At 45.9% G+C, this 26,759-nt stretch overlaps 1 protein-coding gene across 7 annotated transcripts; it reads left to right on the top strand.

Annotated features, from left to right (window-relative positions):
* The first annotated feature begins 4,292 nt into the window (after positions 1-4,292).
* Positions 4,293-23,332, top strand: SETD4 (SET domain containing 4). 7 transcript variants are annotated; one of them, XM_040423124.1, is made up of 11 exons: positions 4,293-4,405; positions 5,129-5,208; positions 6,118-6,213; positions 9,660-9,697; positions 13,514-13,602; positions 15,016-15,445; positions 15,951-16,125; positions 16,291-16,372; positions 17,174-17,254; positions 19,721-19,844; positions 22,776-23,332. In XM_040423124.1, exons 2-11 carry the CDS (start codon positions 5,148-5,150, stop codon positions 22,905-22,907), a joined length of 1,308 nt encoding a protein of 435 aa, XP_040279058.1. In that variant the 5' UTR covers positions 4,293-4,405; positions 5,129-5,147; the 3' UTR covers positions 22,908-23,332. The 7 variants fall into 7 exon arrangements, 6 of the variants coding, with proteins under 6 accessions (XP_040279058.1, XP_040279063.1, XP_040279064.1 ...); XM_040423126.1 differs by having other exon boundaries at positions 4,327-4,408; XM_040423127.1 differs by lacking the exon at positions 4,293-4,405 and adding an exon at positions 4,409-4,489.
* Positions 23,333-26,759: the final 3,427 nt, after the last annotated feature.

Raw genomic sequence — 26,759 nt, forward strand, 5'->3', positions numbered from 1 at the left:
GCGTACCGGTACGCCCTGCGTCCTTAAGGGGTTAATGTGGTGTTGTGAGAATGAGGTCAGTAGTTCTCCAGCCTTGGTGTGTTTGGAGCTATGCTCCTGCAGCGTACTCAAGTTAGGTGTAGAAATGTTCCTGGGTGTTGTAGTGCAATTGTGACACTAACCTGAGACGGCTGACTCTCTGCAAGGGCAGGTGATGATAAGTAATGTTCGTGACGCCAGTGCCAAATTAAACGGTGGCACGCCGTTTGCTGATAGCAGGAATAACTGAGGAACCACGTGATGTTAAAACAGTACTCAAACTTTAGTAGTCATCATGCATGGACATAGATGGAAGCGCAGTTCCTTTGCAGACAGTTGGTTGCAGTACATTTGATGCAGGCAATTATATATAGCAAGGTGACTTCAGAGTGTTAAACACAGGATTTGTAGTACAGGCGGCTTGCACTCTATTCCTGACTGATCCTGGAACATAGAAACTCTTCTCCAAGGCCCAATACCCTAGCTCTGGCGTATATCCTTGGTTTTATCTTTATCAAGTACCTCCTCTGTTGTCTTGAGTACCTCTTGCTTTTCTGAGCTTTGCCTCTGTCTCTCTCTCAGCTTCCTCAGGCTCTTTAATTGAGGTGTTCCTGCTTCTGCATAGGTGAACTCAGGAGGGGAACCTTCTCTTTGAATCTGGAACCCGGTTACAGGGACTGCAATACCCTCTCCTGGTCTGCAGGCTTCAGGCCTGGACTTGACTCAGACATTGTCTAGTCTCCAACTACAACTCTAGACTCTAGACTGACTTTCCTTTCCCTGACTGGGCCTTATATAAACTAGGGCTCCCTAGCTCCTCTAGTGACTAAGAGCTGAAATGACACCCCTAGCAGGCCTGTACATGCAAGTTTCACAGTAACAGGGAAATACATAGCATTACATTACATTACATTTTATAAAGATGACTTATACCAACTTCCCCATAAATAAGGGGACACGACAGCACAACAAGTGACCCTTTTGTAGGGACGGGCATTCAGTCCCCGTACACTACACACTTGCCCTGGATATTCCATCCTTCCAGTGTGAGGGCCACCTAGTTAGACATCGAAGTCATCTGATGTCATCCTTATGTATTTTCCCCTTTCTTCCCTTGTATATGTTTTGTGAGGGTTTATGTATAGGGTGTGTTGTTATGTTAGTGTTGTGTTACATGTTGGTCTGTGTGGTGTTATGTCCGGCTTGGATGCTAGACATGTTCCCTGTCTGTTTTGTGCCTTCGGTGAGAGGGCTCCTGGGTTCCCCGGAGGGGGAACTACAAGTCAGTGAGCAGCTCTGCCTGGTGCCGCCGTGCATCCTGTTCGCATGGGGTCCAGGTAGTCATTGGTGTTGGTGTTCCTCCCTGTTGCTGCGGCAGGTAAGTGCTTGTTGTTCCGGAGTGTTGTTGTATCACTGGGTTCTTACCTGCCGAGCCAGTTGCTGTTCACTGGCTCCCCTTATCTTTGCTGCCGGCCTGTGGAGACTCCTGTTCGTCCATGTTGTGGAGGAACAGGTCGTCTCTTATTCCTGACCTTGATTTCAGGATTATCAGGGCGACTTAGGGACCAAGGTTACTGTGTATGAGCCCTCCTACCATCTGGGTTCGCTCATACGGTTAGGAGTCAGGGCGAGGATCAGGGTTATAATAGGAGGGGACCTGCTCCCTTTTCCTGGCATCCAGGCCTAGTTGCTTCCCCGTTTACCCACATTATACAGGGGGAGTTTTCCCACACTCCCCACCGTGACAATGAGGCAGTGGAAAAATGGCCCAAGGGTCATTCAAAAGGGTTTAGGCAGAAACCCTTCTGTCCTGTGTGGGGTGCCTGGTTTGATCCTTGCTATGGGGCCCTTACTTCTCTATGTACACCACTGTTCTGGGGTACAGAGTTACGAGCCTCTACATGGCGACTCAGCTGATCCTTTAGGTTTTCAATGGGATTCAGGTCTAGAGAAAGTGCAGGCCACTCCATTTGAGGTCCCCCAGTCTTCAGCAGCTGTTCCCTAATGATGCGACCTTGATGAGCTGGCGCATTGTCGTCATGAAGATGAAATTAGGCCTGTGTTGTTCATCCAGAGGCACAATGACTGGATTAATGATGGTATTCAAGTAGTATGGGCTTGTCACTGTACCATTCACAAAGTGTAGGGCAGTGCTGTATTGACTAGACACACCTGCCCACACTGTAACACCACCACCGAAGGCTCGCCTGGTGACAACAGTGGCTGATGCATAGCGCTCTCTTTGACGTCTCCAACATTTTGTAGCCATCATTTCTGCTCAGCGTGAATCGACTTTAAACAGTGAACAGCACTGAGGCCACTGGTCCCTCATCTAGGGTAGATACTCCCTGGCCCAGCAAGGTGTTGACGCCTGTGGTGTGGTCAGGTACCCTTGCAGGTCGCTTAGCACGCAGACCATGCTGATGTAAACGGTTTGGAATGGTCTGACGTGACACTTGGGTGCCTCTCACCTCCCTTAAATATACCTGGAGTTGTGTAGCATTCATAATCCGGTTCGGCAGGGCATTGTTCACAATGAAGTGGTCATCGGTGTGGGATGTGGCCAAGGATGTCTACTTCTATGCCTTTCTCTGACTCTTCCAGTCTCTGTATCTCTGTTCAACCTGCTGATGACACTCAGTGGCCACTTCTGTCTGAGAACATCCTGCTTGAAGCCTCACAAAGGCGAGGTACTGTCAATCAATTGTTAGGTGTCGTCTTGGTCTCATGATGTCAGAATATGAACCGCATGATGAGGAGGACTGTTTAAATACCAATTCTAATTGAACCAGGAAATTTATTGGGAGATTCATGGAACAGCAATTTGTGCAAAAAGTACTGAAACGTTGAACTGTTGGACATGTGCATTTAGAGAAGGTCCATTAAAGGGGTTACCCAAGAGTATAAAAAGCTCCCCCATTTATGCCCGGGTTTATGGGGGAGCTATTTATACTCTTGGATAACCCCTTTAAGTTCACTTGTAAAGGTTAGAGTGCATTTTAGGTTCATCATGAAATTTCACCCCAAGTATCTCTAACTTTTTGTGAGTAGTTTATTTGCCCAATTTCTATGGACCCGATATATACAGAATTGTAATTTTCCAATCATTACACCTATTATTAACGAATTGCGTCCATGGGCCGCGGCATATATCCGTGCCAGGCGTTCACTGGGCAAGATTAATCAAATACCAGTGCAAGGATAAAGTGGAGTGGTTGTCCATAGCGATCAATTTTTAGAGGCCCTTTGGAAAAGCAGCAACCTAATTGGATGCCATGAAGAACTACATCACTTTTTTATTGCATCGTCTTTCGTAAATCTCCTCTTCTGTTCTTAGGAGAGGCAAACCAAGAAATAATGGAGTCGTAGACATGATGGAGTGTTAAAGGGGTTGCCCTACCATACTGACCACTTATCCACAGGATAGCTGAGAAGTATCCGATCGGTGGGGGTACGACCACCGAGACCCTATCGATGACGAAAATGGGGGACCTCGAGAGAGCGGAGGGATGGTCCCACCTCTGTGTGTCTGCCTCAGCCATAGAGATTAATGGAGCGGCATCCGGGTCCTCAGTAGCGGTCAGACCCGCCACCTGTTCAGGGGACCCAACAATCAGATATGGATAAAAATGGTGGCAACAGATCTGTCATATAATGGAAAGGAACAGCGGCCTGATGACCTCTTTATTGGGGAGATTTATCAAAACTGGTGCAAAGGAAAACTAGCTTAGTTGCCCATAGCAACCAACCAGATTCCATCTTTCATTTTTGAGGGCTCCTTTGGAAAATGAAAGCTGGAATCTGATTGGTTGCTATAGGCAGCTAAGCTACTTTTCCTTTACACCAGTTTTGATAAATCTCCATTGATTTTTTTAAAACTAAATCTGCGACGGAGGTTTCCAATACAGTCTCCGACAATGCCACTGCAAAAAAGTGACCTCCCAGCACAATGCGCTACCCATTTTTCATGCTCCTCTTTAACCACCTCTATTTTGGGTAAATTTTCCCCATATATGAATTTAATGCACCTTTTAACGCCATTTTTGAGGAAGTTTTACACCATATAGAAAGTATACACCCTTTATAGATCTCTGTCACCACTATGCTACAAATTCCAGCAAGCCTTGTCATTTATCGCCCACCACATGGTGAATCATTTCTACACAATCTGCTTTGCGAGACTCTGGAAAGATGGCGGCCCGTTGTCAGCGGAGACACCGCACGGAATACAGACACTACAGTCTTTAGCACTAGCTCCGCGTTGTCCGTGACGTCACACAACTGTATCCAATAAGGCGTTTTGGCGGAAGTATCGGTCCCCGGAAGTAAGTTGTGTCTCCCACATGGACGCTGCACTTGGAGTCCTCACCTCCAGATCGGGGGAGATCGTGTAAGCCTGTCTCCTGTCATGTGAAACTGGATGATAGCTCAGTGTAAATGGCCTGTAATACGGGACTGACCACAGCTGAGGGTTCGTTCCAATTGTCCAGTCTGGAATCCACGGGAAGCTGCTCTGTTTATTTGTTTTGTGGTCTGGATACATTGTGACAAGGCTGCAGCTGTGTGACGTGGTCTTGAAAATATTAAATTCCGAAAAACCCTTTTTACAGTATAGGCTACTCACGTGGTACCTGTCTGACCACTACCTCCCTCCGCTCCTCTGTGCACATGAATGCTCGGCTCGGCTGAGCATGCATGTGCTATAAACTGGGAGAAGAAGATCAAGTGCCTGATCCTTATCTCCCCTCACATCAGCCATCATGGGCGAGTTGGGAGGTCCCTCCGAAATCAACGGGTTCATCCAATATACATCTATGTGCACAACCAGCTGTAGGGGGCGTCCACACAGGATGTGATTTGTGGTGTGAGAGGTCGAATTGCTAGGATAGGCCATTGCTTCGATTGGCGGGGTGCACAACCGATACCGAGAAGGAAGGGGTCCGATTCCAGAAGTGGGACCCCCACTGATCAGAGTGTCCTAGTGATCTGCTATAATGTTCCACGAGGGGGCTGCCCCTGTGGACAGTCATTGAGCAGACCGTACAGGAGCCCCTGTGTCCAGCCACCCATAGTCCACGTGCTGATATTCGTCTTCTGCGTTTTATTAAAGGTACAAACCAGTATGAAGAATGAGTCCTAAACGAGGGCGGACGGGCAGGAGGAGGAGGAGAGGGCCGGAGACATCTACAGGTAACATCAGACCAGGACCGGGTCTTATCTACAGGTACAGAGGTTCTCGGGTAGCACCAACATGTGTCACAGCGCTGTATGTTCACATCGGCCCTGCCCCAGTGAGCTGACAGTCTAATTTCTCTATTCCAGGGACTCACACGCCATGATTCATAGGAAGCCTGTTACATGGGACAATATAAAATATAGAAGTCACTCGTGCCCAGTTAGAAGTCACTCGTGCCCAGTTAGAAGTCACTCGTGCCCAGTTAAAGGGCATCTGTTGGCAGATTTCTGTACACTGTTAGTCCCTGCAGTGTAAATGACCCCCAGTGTGCACAGGAGTGAGATGGGCCAGGTGTGTGACCTGTAATAAATTTGGAGCGTCTTGTGACAGTCCACGTGCCACGAAAGAGAGAGATCGCTCTGTGTGGGTTCTATTCTCTCCTCCTTCTAGCGATCGGCGGGGGTCTCAGCGCTCAGACCTGCACCGATCTAAACCTTTGACATGTCACTATGACATAACACAAGCTCTTCTAAAGTACAGGGACACTTTAAGGGCTCATATACACGACCGTATCTATTTTGCAGTCCGCAAAACACGGATCCGCCAAAAAAACAAACAACTGATGACATCTGTGTGATGTTCCGCGTTGCATCTGTTATTTTTGAGGATCCCTTGTAACAATGCCTGTCCTTGTCGGCAAAATGGACAAGAATTGGACATGATCTATTTTTTTTGCGGAATGGACTTGCAGACATATGGAAATGTTCTGTTTGAAGTGAATGGTTTCGCATGCGGGCTGCAAAAAAAAACAAAAACGGAACGGACACGGAAAGAAAACACGGTCGTGTGCATGAGCCCTAAGGGGAATGTCTGTGAAGGGAAGGGGTTGTAGGACCGGAGTCATTTGCTGTTATCGCCTGTAGTGAATCAGAGTCATGCAAGGCCGTACATCCAGCTGATGAGGTGGATGAAGGAGAGAGGATTCCGGGACAAGCGACTCAGGACGGCCCATTTTCCAGGTAAATCACAGTCTGCTCTATAAGGGCTCATGCACACGACCGTATGTATTTTGCGGTCCGCAAAACACAGATGACGTCCGTGTGCATTCTGAATTTTGCGGAACGGAACAGCCGTCCCCTAGTAGAACAGTCCTATGGTTGTCCGTTATGCGGACAATAATAGGATGTGTTCTGTTTTTTTGCGGAACAGACATGTGAACATACGAAAACAGAATGCACAAGGAGTAACTTCAGTTTTTTTTTGCGGACCCATTGAAATGAATGGTTCCGCATACAGTCCGCAAAAAAAAACTTAACAGACGCGGATAGCCCTAAGGAGGGCGGTGATCGGAACAAGGTGCCTGCTCAAATTATTGAGCAGACACCTCGGCTAAATGCGCGTGGGGGTCCCGTGACCCCCCCCCCCCCCCCCCCCCGTGTCAGCAATCACCGCAAACCGCGGCTTTTACCTGGTGCAGCGGTGGTGCCATCGGGTCCCCATGGGGCTGTGGGGGGGACCCGATGGCATGGAAAGCAGCGCGATGCCTTCCTGAGGCATCTGCGCTGCCTTCCGGTGAAGAGCCTGTGAGATCCAGCCCCCTGGATCTCACAGGCCCTGGAAGCTGTATGAGTAATACACACAGTATTACTCATACAGCCAATGCATTCCAATACAGAAGTATTGGAATGCATTGTAAAGGGAATCAGACCCCCAAAAGTTTAAGTCCCAGAGTGGGACAAAAAATAAAGTTGGTAAAATATAAAGTGTACATATTAGGTATCTCCGCGTCCGTATCGACCGGCTCTATAAACGTATCACATGACCTAACCCCTCAGATGAACACCGTAAAAAAAAAAAAAAAAAACTGTGCTAAATAAACCATTTTTTGGTCACCTTACATCACAAAAAGTACAACAGCAAGCGATCAAAAAGGCTTATGCCCACCAAAATAGTACCAATCTAACCGTCACCTCATCCCACAAAAAATGAGACCCTACCTAAGATAATCGCCCAAAAACTGAAAAAACTATGGCTCTCAGAATATGGAGACACTAAAACATGATTTTTTTTGCTTCAAAAATGAAATCATTGTGTAAAACTTACATAAATAAAAAAAAAGTATACATATTAGGTATCTCCGCGTCCGTATCGACCGGCTCTATAAAAATATCACATGACCTAACCCCTCAGATAAACACCGTAAAAAATGTAAAATAAAAACTGTGCTAAATAAGCCATTTTTTGTCACCTTACATCACAAAAAGTGTAATAGCAAGCGATCAAAAGTCACACGCACCCCAAAATAGTGCCAATAAAACCGTCATCTCATCCCGCAAAAATCATACCCTACCCAAGGTAATCGCCCAAAAACTGAAAAAATTATGGCTCTCAGACTATGGAAACACTAAAACATGATTTTTTTTTGCTTCAAAAATGAAATCATTGTGTAAAACTTACATAAATAAAAAAAAAAAGTATACATATTAGGTATCGCCGCATCCGTGACAACCTGGTCAGATGAATGTTGTAAATAACTAAAAATAAAAACGGTGCCAAAACAGCTCTTTCTTGTTATCTTGCCTCACAAAAAAAGTGTAATATAGAGCAACCAAAAATCATATGTACCCTAAACTAGTACCAACAAAACTGCCACCTTATCCCGTAGTTTCCTAGATGGGGTCACTTTTATGGAGTTTCTACTCTAGGGGTGCATCAGGGGGGGCTTCTAATGGGACATGGTGTCAAAAAAAAAACTGTCCATCAAAATCTGCCTTCCAGAAACCGTATGGCATTCCTTTCCTTCTACGCCCTGCCGTGTTCCCGTACAGCGGTTTACGACCACATATGGGGTGTTTCTGTAAACTACAGAATCAGGGCCATAAATATTGTTTGGTTTGGCTGTTGACCCTTGCTTTGTAACTGGAAAAAAATTATTAAAATGGAAAATCTGCCAAAAAAGTGAAATTTTTAAATTGTATCTCTATTTTCCATTAATTCTTGTGGAACACCTAAAGGGTTAAAAAAGTTTGTCAAATCAGTTTTGGATACCTTGAGGGGGGTAGTTTATAGAATGAGGTCATTTTTGGGTGGTTTCTATTATGTAAGCCTCGCAAAGTGACTTCAGACCTGAACTGGTCCCTAAAAATTGGGTTTTTAAAAATTTCTCAAAAATTTAAAGATTTGCTTCTAAACTTCTAAGCCTTGTAACATCCCCAAAAAATAAAATATCATTCCCAAAATGATCCAAACATGAAGTAGACATATGGGGAATGTAAAGTAATAACTATTTTTGGAGGTATTACTATGTATTATAGAAGTAGAGAAATTGAAACTTGGAAATTTGCAATTTTTAAAAAATTTTGGGTAAATTTGGTATTTTTTTATAAATAAAAATGTTTTTTTTTTTTACTTCATTTTACCAGTGTCATGAAGTACAATATGTGACGAAAAAACAATCTCAGAATGGCCTGGATAAGTCAAAGCGTTTTAAAGTTATCACCACTTAAAGTGACCACTGGTCAGATTTGCAAAAAATGGCCAAGTCCTTAAGGTGAAATAGGGCCGAGTCCTTAAGGGGTTAAAGGTTTTGTCCACTCTAGAGATGAGCAAATCGATTCGTACTAATTTGTCTCATCAGCAAGAGTCCTTCAGGGGGGCCATCAATAGTGACGGAGTGGACTAGTAATCAAGAGTCCTCCACCTGTGAAGGGCTGTCCCCTGATGAAGAAGCTCCACCCGCTGCCTGATTGACAGGGATAGCCCTCCTCCGAGTAGCGGCACAATCACGGTTTCAGAAGCAGAGCCTTTGTGCTTGTGTCGCTACTCGGAGCGGAGGCGAGATGTCCGTTGCTGTCAATCAAGCAGCCAGGGGCGGGGGAACTTCTTCAGCAGCGGGGGCAGCCCCCCACAGGTGAAGGACTCTTGATGAGACAAATCGCTATTCCGCTCCTTCACTATCGATGGCCTATCCTCAGAATAGTTCATCAGTATTGAAAGTCTGATTTCCGACAACCCTGCCAGTCAGCTGTTCTGCAGTAGCCCTGGTGCTGGAGCTACACAGCGCCATCCATTTTGTAGTGGATGGAGCTGGTTACTGCAGCGCCGCTTCCAGTCTCCTGTGGATACCCTATTAGGACATATGGATGTCATGGGGCAAGGCTCCTTGCTTGGTACCCACCTGCACACGCCAGAAAAGAGCTTTGGTCTGAAGAGCAGCTCCTGTTGTGGTGGGCTCAAGCTTTTCATGTATCACCTGGACGGAGGTCCATCAATGCCTGGCAAAAGGAATCTGATGCGTCAACCTCTTTAATCATCTCCTGCCGTTTTATTGCGTTCAGGCTGCTGGTGCAGACTACAAACGAACCCTGTGTAGTCTGACCCTCCCTTCCATTTACTGTGACAAGTAGGAGGAGACCATCTCCCACCCTGGTTTCCCTGTCTAACACCTGCTTATAATTATCTCCTAATACGGGGAGGGGGCTGATGACCACCCAGCTGCTGCAGGTAGGTGATGATGCACTTCCAGTAATAAGTAATATAGAGTTTGCAATTAGATAGGTAAATAGTTAATATGTAGTGTTGAGCGAACTTGTGTTTTAGTTCGGCGTCTAAAATTCGGGTCATTGAAAGAATCGCGTTATAGATTCTAAATTCCGTTATGGTCCGTGGTAGCGGAATCCGTAACGCGATTCTTCGATAACCCGAATTTTAGACGCCGAACTTAAAACACAGTTCGCTCAACACTATAATATGCACATATTTTTTTCTTGTTTCTCCTCGGGTCAGATTAAGTGGCTGATGCACTGATTTAACTGTTTTCGCCCTGGAGGATTTATCATTTTTACTCCCTGCCTTTCGGATCCATAACTTTTTTTATTTATCCGTTCACATAGTCGTATTTATGAGAGACAAATTCTAATGGCATCATTTACTATTGCATACGATGTAGTGGAGAGCTGGAAAAAAAAAATCCAACTTGGGTGGAATTGGGGAAAAAAACAAAACACAATTCCACCACAGTTCACCATACGGTAAACCTAACCTGTATTCTCCGGGTCAGTACAATAGTGCTGCCACCATGCCAACATTTTGATTTGATTTCGAGACCAATTTTTTTTTTATTGTGATACACGATACCATTCAATACCCATGCATAAAAAAAACAACAAAAAATACCACACATTAACCTAAAAATGAGGTGATGTGTGGTTTTTTTTTTTTTTTTTTTGTTGTTTTTTTTTGGCAAAGTGTCAATTTCCCATTATGCGAGTAGTTCCTTGATGGGGTCACTTACTAATAATGTGAGGCACATGGAAGTCTAAATTGATAAAACCATGAGCCTCACGTTAATAATAACCCCGTCAACTACATCCTTACATAATGAACAACATGGGGTTAATGTGAGATACATGATGGGGATACTTACTGTTAATGTGAGGCAAAATGATTTTATCAATTTGGACCTCAGTTTCTCACATTAAGGGCCCATTCACACGACCATATAAACGGCTTCTCACCCGTTCCGCAATTTTGCGGAATGGGTTGCGGACCCATTGATATCAATCCTGTCCGCGGTCCGTAGTTCCGTTCCGCTGCCCCACAAAAAGATAGCGCATGTCCTATTGTCCACAATTGCGGTGCCGGAACGCACATGGGCTGGTATCCGTGTTTTCCTGGACCGCAAAACACTACGCTTGTGTGAATGCACCATAATAGAAAGTATCCCCATCATGTATCTCACATTACCCCATGTTGCCCATTATGTAAGGATGGTAGTTGACGGGGGTTATTATCAACGTGAGGCACATGGTTTTATCAATTTAGACTTCCAAGTGCCTCACATTATTAGTAAATGACCCCATCATGTACCTCACATTAACCCCATGTTGCCCATTATGGGGTTAATATTGATGTGAGGCACATGGAGGTACTAAAGTAATAAGACCCTGTGCCTCACATTAAGGCTCATGCACACGAACGTTTTTTGCGGTTCTGTATACGGGCCGATATTTGATTCCGTATACGGAACATTCATTTCAAAGCCTAGAAAGGCATTCAGCTCATACCTATAAAAACCCCAGGGCTCCATAGGAACTAACAGCTCCAAAACTCCGGGTTTCTTCAGAGAGACCTGAACTTTCAGAGCGAACCAATGGCTCCCCCAATTGCTGGGTGCGGGTGCCCAAATCGACCACTGCTTCTAACCTAAGTTCACACTTGCGCGTTTTACAGCGCGTTCGAAACGCGCTGTAAAACGCATAACCGATTGCAAACCAATGCTTCCCTATGGGACTGGTATACATTTTTGCGTTTTACACAGCGCGTTCGAAACGCTCTGAAAAACGCCCGACGCATAAACAAGTTCTTGAGCTTCTTTGGGGCGTTTGTCGCGCGTGTTGCGGCCATAGGACACTGCTGTCAATCACACAACGCGCGTAATACGCGCGCTGACTATGGACAAAAACGCGCACAAAAACGCGCGTTAAACGCGCATATCAAATACGCTCAGGTCTGAACCCAGTGTAAAGGTTTAAATTAGGGATCGACCGATATTGATTTTTTAGGGCCGATACCGATAATTTGTGAACTTTCAGGCCGATAGCCAATAATTTATACCGATATTCTGGGAATTTTCATTTTTGAGAAAAAAAAAAATTCCTACACAAATCTGCTGAAAATTAATATGTTTATTGTTAATGTGTATTTTTTTGTTTATTGTTAATGTGTATTTTTTTTTTTTATAAAACTTTTTCATTTATACTTAATATTTTTGTGTTTTTTTTTTTTACTAACTTTTAGCCCCCTTAGGGACTAGAATTTTTGTCCTATTCACCCTGATAGATCTCTATCAGGGTGAATAGGATCTCACGCTGTCCCTGCGCTCCTGTGCATAGTGCACACAGGCAGCATGGAGCTGAACACGGCAGCCAGGGCTCAATAGCGTCCTGGCTGCCATGGTAACCGATCGGAGCCCCAGGCTTACACAGCTGGGGCTCCGATCGGAGGAGCAGGGGAGAGGGATCCTGTGGCCCACTGCCACCAATGATTAATACTGGGTGGGGGGGGCGCACTGCGCCACCAATGTTTTTACAATTGATATTGGCAGGGATTGGGATGGGGGTGGGGGGCGCACTGCGCCACCAATGATTAATACTGGGGGGCTTGGGGGGGGGGGGCGCACTGCGCCACCAATGAAGATAAGTCTCTCGATCATTCACATACAGGAGGCGGGAAATGGCTGCAGAATCACATAGCCGGCTCCCGACCTCTATCAGCAGTAGCTGCGATCCGCGGCACCTGAGGAGTTACTACCGCGGACCCGCAGCTATTGCTCATAGAGGTCGGGAGCCGGCTATGTGATTCTGCAGCCAGCCTCCGCCTCTGTATATGAATGATCGAGAGACTTATCTTCATTGGTGGCGCAATGCGCCCCCCCAAGCCCCCCAGTATTAATCATTGGTGGCGCAGCGGCCACAGCCCCTCCCTCCTCTTATGTTCTATCCCCTCATTGGCGGCAGCGGCAGCAGCAGCACAGGGGGAGGAGACACTGCTTCCTTCTCCCCTGTGCTGCGGAGGGAACACAGAGAGCGCTGAGAGCAGCGCGATCTGTGTTCCCCATACGTTATCGGTATATCGGCAAAATAGATGCCGATACCGATAACGTTCAAAATCCTCAATATCGGCCGATAATATCGGCCAAACCGATAATCGGTCGATCCCTAGTTTAAATATCTTCAATCGGCGTTATTGCCAATCGTAGACATTAGCCCCGAGTATTTGCCGTGTAAAACAGCAGACTTCCGCCGTACATTTATGAACTTTAGGTGTCCAGGCTGCTTCCGTAGGGTTTTGCCAATTTCTGTGTGGTGGGACTGTGTCTTGTGTCTCTTCTGATGCATCTGATGATAAGTTCAGGTATTACAAGTTACCTGCAGGATAGGGGATAACTATTAGATGAGTGGGAGTCCTTTGCTGGGACCTCCTCCGATCATCAGAGCCCCCAGAAATGAACGGAGCATTCAACCGTCGCTTCATCCATCACTAGGGGAGTCCTGTAGATCGCGGAGCGCTGTCCCCAGAACTCACATAAAGATGAATGGACTGGTCGTGCGCATGCACAACCTGCCACCTCCTTCATTTTGGGGTCTCCAAGGGGTAAGAGGTGCTTGTTTCTCACCATCGGTGGAGATCCCAGTTGTAGGACCCCACCCAGTGTAATGGTTATCCCCTAGCCTGTGGATAGGTAATACCTTTTAACAACTGGAATATTCCTTTAAGGGACCTAAACCCCGGTTTACCCGATCTCTGTCCTCTTCCCAGCCAGGAGAGCTGATCATCTCCCTGCCAGAATCTTGCCTGCTCACCACGAGCACGGTCCTCACCAGTTACCTTGGCAAATATATCCACGGGTAAGCATTTCATGACTCCATGTTGGTTTTTCAGGTATCGACATAAAACTTGGCATCAATATCAGTGCTGTATTTCAATTCAGTTTTCAATTTCAATGCCAATTCTAGTGAGTGGGACCACATATGGCTACCATGACCAGAAGGGCACGTGGGCTGCTGTCCTGGGGGTTCTCTGCTAATTCCTACTTATTAGAGGAATCCCTTGACCATAAACCGATCACAAAGGGACCCTCTGCTGGGACCTCCAATGATCAGCTGTCATCTGTGGGGGAAACCTGCTCTGCAGCGCCACCATAGGTGAAATGAAGCATTACAAAGCATTGCCCATTGAAATTGCTAGATGTGTAATACAGGACAGGTCCTACAGGGCAGGAGAACTATGAAGGTCATTTATTAGACCAGCGTTTCAGACGCCGTGTCCCCTACATCCCGCTAACCTACCAACTGTATGTCGGGGGCGGTAGGAGGTTTGGAAACAAAACAATAGATCTTTTTATTATTAAGACTATTTGCAAAGTTGCTTTATGGTTCAGTTTAGATAAATTGGGAGACTAGAGGGGTTGTCCAAGATTTTGATATTGATCCTCAGGATGGGTTATGAGTAGTGTTGAGCGAACTTCTGTTTTAAGTTCGGCGTCTAAAGTTTGGCTTCCGGTTAGCGGAGAATCCCGATATGGATTCCAAATTCCGTTGTGGTCCGTGGTAGCGAAATCAATAATCGGCCATTATTGATTCGCTACCACGGACCACAATGGAAGTCGGAATCCATATCGGGATTCTCCGCTAACCGGACGCCGAACTTAAAACAGAAGTTCGCTCAACACTAGTTATGAGTATCTGATCAGACTCCCCGCACCCCCGCCAATCAGCTGTTTCGCGCAGGAACCACACGGCGCCATCCATTGTGTGGTGGACGGAGCATACTTCAGTGGGAGCAGCGCTGCGTTTACCAGCTCCTTCCACTCCACAATGGACAGAGCTCTGTAGTTCCGGTGCTGGAGCTGCTGCAGAACAGCTTATTATAGCGGACTGTTAGATTGCCACTTGTAAACATGACCTAACCATTATAAAGAGGACCTGTCGCGTGCTGGCAGAAATTCACCAGCACCGAAAGCGGTGAAAGAAATCAAAATTTGCCAGTGATAAGACCAGGATTTATTTCCAGCTGCATCGGATGTATGTGCATCTGAGGCAGGGACAGTACGCCTCACTGCGCTGTGCATGCGCGCTACCCATGTGCAGGTCATGGCAGTGACATCGCTATGCTCCCACATGCAGTTGTCATTCAGAGCCATGAACATCCAGGCTCAGCAGGTTTAGTATTCATCATGAGTACCAAAGGACAAACTCATCTCAGGAGCATCAGACCAGCATCATTGCCATTTATGGAGCATTTTTATGTTTTTTGTCTAGGTGGCGCCCCCCTGTGTCCCCTTTGCTGGCTCTGTGCACGTTCCTGGTCTTGGAAAGGTACGTTGGAGATCAGTCCCCATGGAAGCCGTACTTGGACGTGTTGCCCAGTGCCTACGACTGCCCGGTGTACTGGGAAGAAGAGACAGTGAACTATTTGCCGGATCCTGTGAGGCAGAAAGCCGCGGAGCAGAGGAGCGCCATTCAGGAATTCTACTCCTCAGCATTGCCGTTCTTCAAGTCCCTCAGTCCCTTGTTTCCGGAGGCCCCGGAGAACATACTAAGCTATGAGGCCGTGCGGTGGGCCTGGTGCACGGTGAATACCAGGACGGTGTACATGAAACACGCTCACAGGGAATGTTTCTCTGCTGAGCAGGATGTGTATGCTCTGGCGCCATATCTAGATCTCCTGAACCACAATGCTGGCGTGCAGGTAACGGGGGATTGCCTGACTGGTGCATATGTAATATGACTGCAAAGATTTCACTGGAGTAATTATGCCCCCTAGTGTTTATTTTGTCTGTAGAGACACTGGAGGGTTGCTTTGCTGCTGTGACTACTGAGAAGAGGGTGGGGGGCTCGGGGGAGGGCAGAGGCTCCTGCTGTGACTACTGAGGGCGATGGGGTGGGGGTGGGGGGGCTACTACTGGGACTATTGAGAGGAAGGATGAGGCTCCTGCTGTGACTACTGAGAGGGAGGGTGGGGGCTCCTGCTGAGAGGGAGGGTGGGGGCTCCTGCTGTGACTGCTGAGAGGGAGGGTGGGGGCTCCTGCTGTGACTACTGAGAGGGAGGGTGGGGGCTCCTGCTGTGACTACTGAGAGGGAGGGGGAGTTCATTTCATCTCCTGACTTCTCTATGGCTATTCTTTGGCCAATATATTCTCTGTTTTAGTGTTAGTCATTTGCCCGACGTTTGGCTCTTATTTCCTCCATCTCAGGTGGAAGCTTCTTTCAATGAGAAGAATCGATGTTACGAGATAAGGACTAAGGTCCCTTACAAGAAATACGAGCAGGTCTTCATATGCTACTCACATCATGATAACCAGCGCCTCCTCCTGGAGTATGGCTTTATTGCAGCTCACAATCCTCATCAAAGTGTGTATGTGGCAAGAGGTTTGTGTAGTCTTCAGTGTAGCTCCATAATTATCTATCTATCTATCTATCTATCTATCTATCTATTTGTCCCATATCTATATATTCATCCCATGTCTATCTATCTATCTATCTATCTATCTGTCTATCCATCTTCTTGATCCGTAATGATTTTAATTCTTCTAGACGCCATCCTTCAGTTTGTTTCCAGAAAAGACAAACAGTTACAGAAGAAATGGTCGCTTCTTAAAGAAAATGGCTTTTTAGAGTAAGTTCCTTTTGATCATCCACCTCAGATTGCCCCTCAGTATGTGGTCTTTTTTAGCAGTATATTGAAGGGTCTATTTACACGCCCAGTAGCTCCTGATGGACCCCATTGATGGGTCTGTTGGGTTTCCATCGATGGATACAATAGTGCTGCATGCTGTGCTATTGTTCCATTCAAATATTTATGGAATTTCTGACAAAGCCTTCAATGGAAATGTGAACAGAGCCTTAGCTGAATGTGCTAGATAAGTGTCATGGCAGATTTATTATGTGTTTCAGCCACTTTTACGCCTTTCTAGACAATTAGGTCCTATGGCGACTCTTCTAGATAAAGAAGTCAAGTATCTGCTGTGGAAGGGTCAGCAGCAATACGTCACAAGATTAAAGGAGTTGTCTCACATCAGACCTGGTTGGCCTATCACAAAAATATGCCACCAGGGTCAGATAGGTGTAAGTCCCACCTCAAGGACCTGCTCCTGTCTCCAGAACTGAGCTCCCAATGTGAAGGAGACCCTACCGCGCAGTCATTCATTTCTATGGGAGTGCTGGTTATCTTCAGAAGTCCCATAGAAATGAATAGAGGACGCTTTCCTTCACTTTGGGAGTTTCGTTCTAGAGATAGGTGTGGGACCTACACCTATCTGACATTAGTGGCGCACATCCTAGTGTTCACCGTGACCACTTTTCACGACCGTGTAGGTGGGACAGTAAACGTCCAGGAACTTTTAGTGTATCTCTGGCATCCTGGGGACATCGGCAGTAATTCTGTGCCATCCATTAGACTCTCTTTGTCTCTTTCCAGGAACCTGACATTTGGACCAGATGGCCCCTCCTGGAGGCTCCTTACAGCCTGCAGACTACTGTGCCTTGGCGCTGATGAGTTGTACGACACGCGTTTCGTCTTGATACCTCTGTTTATGAAGTTTATTAGTTTTCATGTATATTTTGCATCTAATTACATAGGTTCAGATAGTAAGGCTAGTTTCACATATGCAGTAAGAGATCTGGCATTGCCGAATCGTACCGGAATGCCGGCCGGCCTCATTAACTGGCCAGACCTGACAGGATGACATACCGTCTCCTGCTCCCGTGACCTCTGTTTCCAGAGCGCACCCCGTAGTCACTGAGCGAGAGATGAATGACTTTAGTTTAGTCTAGAATGACTTCTATTTTCAAAGATCTTCTGCAGCAGCTAAATAGTGTTTTTCTGCCACAGCTTGTGTAAAGTGCTTTGTACCCCCCCCCCCCCCCCAATTACTGCAGAACTTCATCGATAAGATAAAAATGCAGGTTCTTTCTTGTCATAAAGAGGTTCTGCAGCATCTGAAGGGTGTACTGTGCAGCCCCTGCTGCTGCAAAGTCTCTTGGGGACCTTCTTTATTCATCACTATTGCTTGACTTAAAGGGGTTGTCCTTTTTAAGACAACTTACCCCTATCTTCAGGATCAGCAGAGGTCCGAACGCTGTGGCCCCTGCCGACCACAAGAACGGGGGTCCTTGCTCCCTGTTTGAATGGAGCAGGAGATATGCTGGCGTGACTGTCTATTGCTTCATGCAACTCTATGAGACTGCCAGATCGGCCAGCGATTGTAATAAGCTCTATCTCCAGCAGTCCCATAGAGCTGAATGGAGCGCCGGCATGCATGTGTGACTGCCGCTCCGTGCAAATGGGGGAGCAGGGACCCCCATTTTTGTGCTCACGGGTATCCCAGTGGTTGGGCCCCCACCAATAAGACACTGTCTTATCCCTTATCCTATGGAGATAGGGGAGAAGTTGTCATAATGGGACAACCTCTAAAGTTCCTCTTAGGGTGCATTCACATGAACGTGTGACAGCCATGCTCGTTTTCTGGTCCGCAAACTGCAGATCTGCAAAACGCGTCCACTGACTGTGTGCGCCCTGAGTCGTGGTGCGGACCCATTGACTTCAGTGGGTCCTTGGCTGCATCGTTCGGATTACGGACCCATTGAAGTCACCGTGGTGTGGGGTGCACATGGATCAGTGCCCTTGTTTTGTGGATCCGCAATTTGCAGTACGCAAAACGGGCACAGCCATCACACGTTCGTGTGATTGCACCCTTAAAGGGGTATTCCAGTCGGAACATGTTATCCCCTAGCCACTCAATAGGGGGATTGCTGTTCAATCAGTGGGGGACCTACTGCTGAGACCCCAACTAATGGAGTGGCAGGTGGAGCATGTGCACCATCTCTATGGGACTGTGGGAGACAGGCAGGTGTTCTGACTTCTCCACGAGCCCCATAGAGATGAATGATGCAGCAATGTGCATGCTGGACCGCCAATTCATTCAAATGGGGGGACATGGGACCTAATCTAACTGTTACCCTTATCCACATGATGGGGAGGATATTAGGTGTTCTTACATGGGGCAGATTTTTTCTGCTGCAGTCCGCGCGTTTTGAGTCAGTAAATTTGCAGCAAATACTCTACATGTACAGGAGACCTGAAGGTGACAGAACAGGAGAGCACAGAATGAAGCAGCTAGAGAGGGGTAGGGTCCGGAGGTAAAAGTGAATGTGTCTATGCAATAGACACGTGATAACCTGATTTATTATCGGCCATTTACGAGAGTCTGTCAGCAGTCATGACCATGCTAAACTGCTGACTGCACTAGGTAGAGTCTGAGGAATGCAGGAAACTTGTGCATTTTACGGAGCTTTATTATCAGGAGTAGTGTGAACATAACATTTTGTCCTGCTCCTTGAGGAGTAGGGTGAATATGAACTTTTATTCTGCCAGGTTTTGCTCCTGCAAGTGCCCAGGGTGGAGCTTCACTGTGAAATGCTCACCGCATTGAACTTCCTAGCCGCTCCCCTCTGCTCTAAGTGACAGCTGTAGTGGTCTACTGGTTGGATCCAACAGCTGTCACTCAGGGCAGAGGGGAGGGGTTGTGAAGCAGCTAAATGCATAGAGCACTTCACAGTAAAGCTCTGCCCTGGTTACTTTTAGGAGCAGAATAAAAGTTCATATTCACCCTACTCCTGATAATAAACCTACACAAAAGGTATGCTTGTCCTGCTCACCTCAGCCCCTGCCTAGTGCTGTCAGCAGTTCCACATTTTATTTCAGTCCTTAGCCAGAAACAAGTGCCGGATTATCTGACTTTCTGGATTATTGGATGCCAGAGTAAAGGAATTGTGCTGCGGTAATGATTACGTCAGATCTGTTTCTTCTGGAAGGGCCTGGTCCTTACCTGCCAGCTTCATTAGACGCTGCTATTACAGGAACACACAACGTTTTCTGTAAAGGGGATAAGAAATAATGAAATGAGAGAGAATTCAGTAATTTTTTCCTAATTTTTTTTCTCTCCCCTCAATGTTTTGATTTCAGCACATCCTGGAAAAAAATTCTTCTGGGAAGTTTTGTGTCTGAGTCCTGTGAGCGGGCGTCCGTGGAACTTGTGCGGAAAATCTGCCTCCATTTACTAGAACAGACCTCCCGTGCTCTAGACGAGGTGAGTCAGGGAAACGTTCTTGAAATTAAATTGTAATTACATTTTTGTCCAGAAAAATAGATATGGATATTTCACTAAACCCCTTTAACTAGGTAGACTCTAAAGGGGTTTATGAGAAAGAAAAAAAGACTGCTTTCTTCTAATAACAGCGCCACAGTTGCCTGATGGTTGAGTCTGGAACTGCAGGTTCTTCTTCTACATGTGTATGGGGCTGAACTGTAGCTGATTGGCGGGGGGGTCCCTGGTGTCGGAGAGTGCGACTCTATCACTACTTTTATACTATCCAGGGGATAGATCATCAGTGTAAACAAAGTGCAGAAGCCCTTTTAAAGGGGTTTTCCCATCTTAGACAATGGGGGCATATCGCTAGGATATGCCTCCATTGTCTGATAGGTGCGGGTCCCACCGCTGGGACCCGCACCTACAAGGAGAACGGAGTCGTGGAGAGTTGTGGCTGGAGGACCCCGGGTTTCCCAAGGTCCGTCCACCACCAGGTGCAGCTCCCCGCCTCTCCCATTGAAGTGAATGGGAGCGCACCGCGCATGCGCGGCCACCGCTCCCATTCATTTCTATGGAGCCGATGGAATTCGCCGAGACAGCACTCGGCTATTTTCGGCGGCTCAATAGAAATGAATGGACGGTGGCTGCGCATGCGCGGTGCGCTCCCATTCACTTCAATGGGAGAGGCGGGGAGCTGCACCTGGTGGTGGACGGACCTTGGGAAACCCGGGGTCCTCCAGCCACAACTCTCCCCGACTCCGTTCTCCTTGTAGGTGCGGGTCCCAGCGGTGGGACCCGCACCTATCAGACAATGGAGGCATATCCTAGCGATATGCCCCCATTGTCTAAGATGGGATAACCCCTTTAACTTTATCTGCATGATAAATGTCACTGGCTGAAGTGAGACGACCCCTTTAATTGCTGCAGTAATGTATTGTACTTGCTCTGGGGTTGCCATGGTAACATCAGTAGGCTTGCTCTGTATGGACATCCAGTCAGCAGGTATGCTCAGCTTTTTCTGTAACTGCCATAGACTATAATAGACAGAACTTCTTCTGCTCTTTGCAGCCACCGTAACCTGTTGCTACGGTTAACCCCTTCTTGACCTTGACCTACATTTACATCTCAGATGAGCGTGTAGTGAATGGAAAGTTCTCAGAAGCTAAGACTGCGCCGTAAATGGCGGGTTCCCGCTGTGTTGCATTGACTGGCATTAGAGATGACTCCTAACCCCACAGACTCCACATTCAATAGCGGGCACAGCGGTTACACAGAAGAAGGATATCCCCCGAGACGGGGTGTTGAGTTTTCCTCCTGGCAGCTGGAGGCCAAATATATAAAAAAAAATACAGTTGTGTCCAAAAATTTTTATATCGTGTCTGAAAATTAAAATATTGTGTTATTTAACTATAAAAAATATAAACTATAGTGCCAGAATAGTAAATTTTTGGTCGCCTACACAAAATATTGAATAAAAAAATGATCAAAGTGCCGTATGCTCACCAGCCTGATACCAATATAAACTATAGCTGGCCATACAAAAGCAAATTCTTGCACTGCTCCGTCGAAAGAAAAATAAAAAAGTTATGGGTGTCAGAATACGACAATGCAAAGCAATTTTATGTCATTTTACAAATAGTAAAACAGAATCAAGAGTATATGCACTTGGTTTGGCTGTATTCGCAGTGACCTGCAGGATGAGGGCGTCATCTAATATTTAACCCACAGTGAAAGTTGTAAAAACAAAACCCAAAAAACAGTGGTGGAATTGCTTTTTATTCCACCGCACGAATACCATTTTCACAGTTCTGCGATACATGACCGTATTTTTCGCCCTATAAGACGCATCGGCCCATAAGACGCACCTAGGTATTAGAGGGGGACAATAAGAATTTTTTTTTTTTTTATTAGACCTCAGATCAGACCTCACCTAACAGCCCCAATCAGACCCCCAATGTTAATAAGACCCCAACAAGACCTCAGATCAGACCCACAATCAGACCTCAGCTCAGACCCCAATGTGAATGACCCCCAATCAGACCTCAGACCCCAATCAGACCCCATATCAGCCCCCACTGCCTCTCATATTAGCCCCCAGCGGCCCCCATTGCCTCATATCAGCCCCCAGCGGCCCCCATTGCCTCAATGACAAAGCTCAAAGGTCAAGCAGTGCTTGGGAAAAACTGTTAAGGGGTTAAAATAGCTTCTCGGTCTTAGAGAACTCCTTTAAACACAGTTATTATCAAATCATAGATCTCTATTTTCTGGAGACTGCCCCTCATTTTAATTCTTCTACATAGAATAGAATTAGAAATTCCACCATGTCTTCTTGTGTGTAGGCAGATGATACCCATGAACTGCAGACCTTTACCTGTTGTAAATCAGATCAGCCCCTATTGCCTCATGTTTAAAAAAATAAATAAACCACCCTCACCGCCCCCCCTCCTTTCTTCTTCCTCCCGCTGTCGGCTGTGCTGTGAACCGGCGCGCACAGCGTGAGGTCACAGAGCGCCCTCAATGTGTGCGCAGCCGACAGCCGAGGACCAGGAAGCAGTGAGTACAGAGTCTTTACCGCTTCCTGGTCCTCCGGTACTAATGAGCGCTTCCATCATGGAAGCACTCATTAGTATTCGCCCCATAAGACGCAGGGAAAAATGCGTCTTATAGGGTGAAAATTACGGTATATGGTATGTTAAATAGTGCCATTAAAAACCACAACTGTCCCACAAAAAAGCAAGCTCTAGAGAGAAGAAAATTAAAAAGTTACGGCTCTTGGAAGACAGGGAGGAAAAATTTAAAACGTTGCTTCCAAATTGGCTTGGTCCTAAGGGGGGACCCTGGTTTTTCGATAGGTGGTGGTTTCACTGGAGGGACCCCACCCATCAGACATTGTGTGAATTGTACATTTTCATTGCATTGTTGTCTTTTCAGATCTCATCTCGGAAAAGTGAGAAGACGGCAGATCCTCACCTTGTTTTGGTGGAAGCCTTAAGACAAGAGGAAATGAAGATTCTGACATCTTCAGCCGATATTCTACAGAATGGAGACACAACTACAATATGACTGAGGTGGTCGCACATGCTCAGTTCCATCCTTTAACTGCCACCAGCCTTATCTACTGTTAGAAACTGTGACAGTTACATGGAGAGAGCTGCATCAGAAAGGACATGCCTCCTGAGCTGTAATAGGGAGAGAATTTCAGCAGCAAGGACATGCCCTTGAGCTGTGATAGGGAGAGAGTTGCAGTAGAAAAGAAGCACCCCCTGGATGTGCCCCCTTAGCTGTGATAAGGAGAGAACTGTAGCAGAAAGGACATGCCCCTTGAACTGTAATAGGGAGAGAGCTGCAGCAAAAAGCACACATCTGGTGAGCTGTGATAGAGCTGTAGCAGAACGGACACCCTCCGAGCTGTGATAGGGAGAGAGCTGCAGCAGAAAGGGTATGCCCCCTGAGCTGTGATAGGGAGAGAGCTGCAGCAGAAAGGATATGTCCCCTGAGCTGTGATGGGGAGAGAGCTGCAGCAGAAAGGACACACCTCCTGAGCTGCCAGCTTGATATAAATCTAGCAGAGCAATGAATGTGGAGATCTCTGGACCCATGTGAGGTACAGGGCTGGTTCTAGCTTTATTAGAAAGAGATCGTCATGTACTATATGATGTCTAATTTTCGTTTTTTACATTCGTCATGGGATAACCCCTTTAAGGGGTTAAATGAGTTTTCCAAGTGCAAAAAATACATTAAAAAGGTCTCATCAGGGTCATGTCTGTTTTGATGTGATGTGGATGCACGTCTAGATGTACCTTAAAAAATTTCCACTTTTGAGTATCTTTCGCTTTTTAACTTAAAAAGGTTTAATCTTTTGCTCTGATAAATTCCTTACTATATCCCTTTCAGTGGTCAGAGCTCCTTTTTTTCTAATACAGAGCTCCAAATCTCCTGGACATAGAGATAAATACCGGTAATAACATTCTGGTTACTTGCAGCCACCACTAGGGGGAGCTCACACTAGTATTTATATATTGAACTGAAGACTACACAGTGTGCAGTCAGCTCCCCCTAGTGGTGGATCCACATGATATCTACTGTATATTAGTAAGCATATTTTTTTTTTATCTGTCCATGTAATATGCCATTTTGTTATGTGATGGTATTTTATCTATTTTCATAAATATTGTATTTATTAAAAAGTTGGTGTTTTTGTATTTTTTATTTTACTTGTAACATTTGTAAGAAAATATTAATTGGCGTCAACAGTGTAACTGGACTGTCATACCAATATTCAGACAGTGACCTTTTATATTTTTCTATTGTGTCCCTGTACATTGTCATTGGGTACTGATCTCCAGGTGACACATTTCCAGGTGTTGTCCAGGATTTCTATTTCAGGGTTGACCATCAATAACAGATTTTTGGGGAGGGGGATCCATATCCTGCACCCCTGCGGATCAGGTGCTGCCTTGTAGCTCAGGTACCACCAGAAGGACACAGCTCCGCGTCCATTGAAGTGAATAGGAACAGTACTGCAGTTACCAGCTTCGTCCACTGTGTGGCGCCGGATTTACTAGGTAACACTACTGCTCCTTTCAGACAGGTGACTCAAAATAGTTTTTCAGTTTTGTCTCCTACTTCTCAGGCTATGGAGGTATTTGTGTCCTTGTTGTGTGTTTTATATCTTTTATGAAATACAATTTAATTAAAAGTTTATTGTCTTTTCATTATGTTTTTAACATTTTTTTTTTAAACATACTTTTAGTTCCTTTGGGGAGCTTAACTTAATATAATTTTTTTTTTAACTTAAGAAGTGCACTGCTGGCAGAGTGATCCTGCAAGCAATTCTGTCGCTGGAACTGCCTGCCGGATCCGGCAAAACGTATGCCAACTGATGGCATTTGTAAGGCCCCTTTCATACGGGGGCGAGAATTCTGCGCGGGTGCAATGCGTGAACGTATTGCACCCACACTGAATCCGGACCCATTCATTTCTATGGGGCTGTGCACATGAGCAGTGATTTTCACGCATCACTTGTGCGTTGCGTGAAAATTGCAGCATGCTCTATATTGTGCGTTTTTCACACAACGCAGGCCCTATACAAGTGAATGGGGCTGCGTGAAAATTGCAAGCAAGTGCGGATGCGGTGCGATTTTCACGCATGGTTGCTAGGAGACGATCGGGACCCGATCTTTATTATTTTCCCTTATAACATGGTTATAAGGGAAAATAATAGCATTCTGAATACAGAATGCTTAGTAAAATGTCCATTGAGGGGTTAAAAATAATAAACAAATTGAACTCACCCCATCCACTTGTCCGCGCAGCCTGGCTCGTCTTTCTTCTTCTTTGAGGACCTGGGAGAAAAGGACCTTTGGTGATGTCACTGTGCTCATCACATGGTCCATCACCAGGGTGGGAACAAAACCTGTAAAACAGTGGAGGAATTGCGTTTTTTTTTCCAATTCCACCCCATTTGGAATTTTCTTTATCGCTTCCCACTACATTTTATGCCATAATTAATGGTGGCATTAGAAAGTACAACTTGTCCCGCGAAAAATAAGCCCTCATACAGCCATGTGAATGGAAATATAAAAAGGTTATGGCTCAAGGACGATAGGGATAAAAACGCAAAAACGAAAAAAAAAAAAAACCTCCGGTAGTGAAAGGGTTAAGGTTCTGTTCACACTGGTACCATGGCTCTCTTCATTATGCAATGTGATGGATTATTCTGCCCGGTAGCAAAAGAAGAAAGAAAAAGGAATCAGACGGACCCATTAGATGTCGCGGGCTCCATTTGAAAGCGGATCCTTCATATCTATCACGGCTCTGTTCATATCGGTGTCAAGCTTTCCATTTTTTTGAAGGGAGCCGAGGCTGATCAGTTTTGTAACGGATCCTGTTGATCTGTAATGGGATCAGGTTTCCGTCTAGCTAACCAGACTGATCTGGGACAAGGGAAATCTAAAGCAATGGAACCACGATGCAAAAGTGATTACTATGGCCGTGGACCTCCACCCTATAAAACATGGTGGGTGCAGCGAGTCGCACAGATATAAATGTAAAGTATTACTATGCTATGAATAAAGCGTTTCTAAATCAGTATTATTGTAATATATGCAATAAAAAAAAAAGAAAATTTATGTACATTATACATTCTCTCCGGCAGCGCCCCCTGCTGTTCCTCCTTCTGGTCCACCTTCTCCTGCACTCAGTGGTGGACGGACATGCTCAGTAGCTTCCTCTCTCCCTCCTCTGTGCGGCGTTATGATTTCCTAGTGAAGCGGCCCAGACTCTCTCTCTCTCATTATTTATTTTTCTTTCTTTCTTTCTCTCATTCTTTTTCTCTTTATTTCTGTCTCTCTTTCTTTCTTTATTTCTCTCTCATAATTTCTTTCTTTCTCTCTTGCATTCTTTCTTTTTTTTTTTTTTTTTTCCTCGCTCTCTCTCTTTCTTCCTTTCTCTCTCAGGCTACTTTCACACTAGCAGCACGGACCTCCGGCAGGCTGTTCCGTCGGGTGAACAGCCAGTCGGTTCCGTCTTGCTGCTAGTGAACATGTGCCCCCGGACTGCTGCTCCGTCCCCAATGACAAGAATGAGGGCGGAGTTCCGGCAGAGGCACGGCAGCGTGAAAGTAGCCTCATTCTTTAATTCGTTCTTTCTCTCTTTCTTGCTTTCTCTCTCTCTCTCTCTCTCCATTTCTGCCTGTCTTCTCTCTCTATCTCTCTCTCTCTCTTGTTTTCTTTCTTTCTTTCTTTCTTTTCTTTTTCTTTCTTCTTTCCTTTTTTTTCTTTTTTTTTTCTTTCTTTCTTCTTTCCTTTCTTCCTTTCCTTCTTTCCTTCTTCCTTTCCTTCCTTTCCTTCTTTCCTTCCTTCCTTTTTTTCTTTCTTTCCTTTTTTTCTTTCTTTCCTTCTTTCCTTCTTTCTT

Source organism: Bufo bufo, chromosome 3 (assembly GCF_905171765.1).
Source record: "Bufo bufo chromosome 3, aBufBuf1.1, whole genome shotgun sequence".
Lineage (NCBI taxonomy): Eukaryota > Metazoa > Chordata > Amphibia > Anura > Bufonidae > Bufo > Bufo bufo.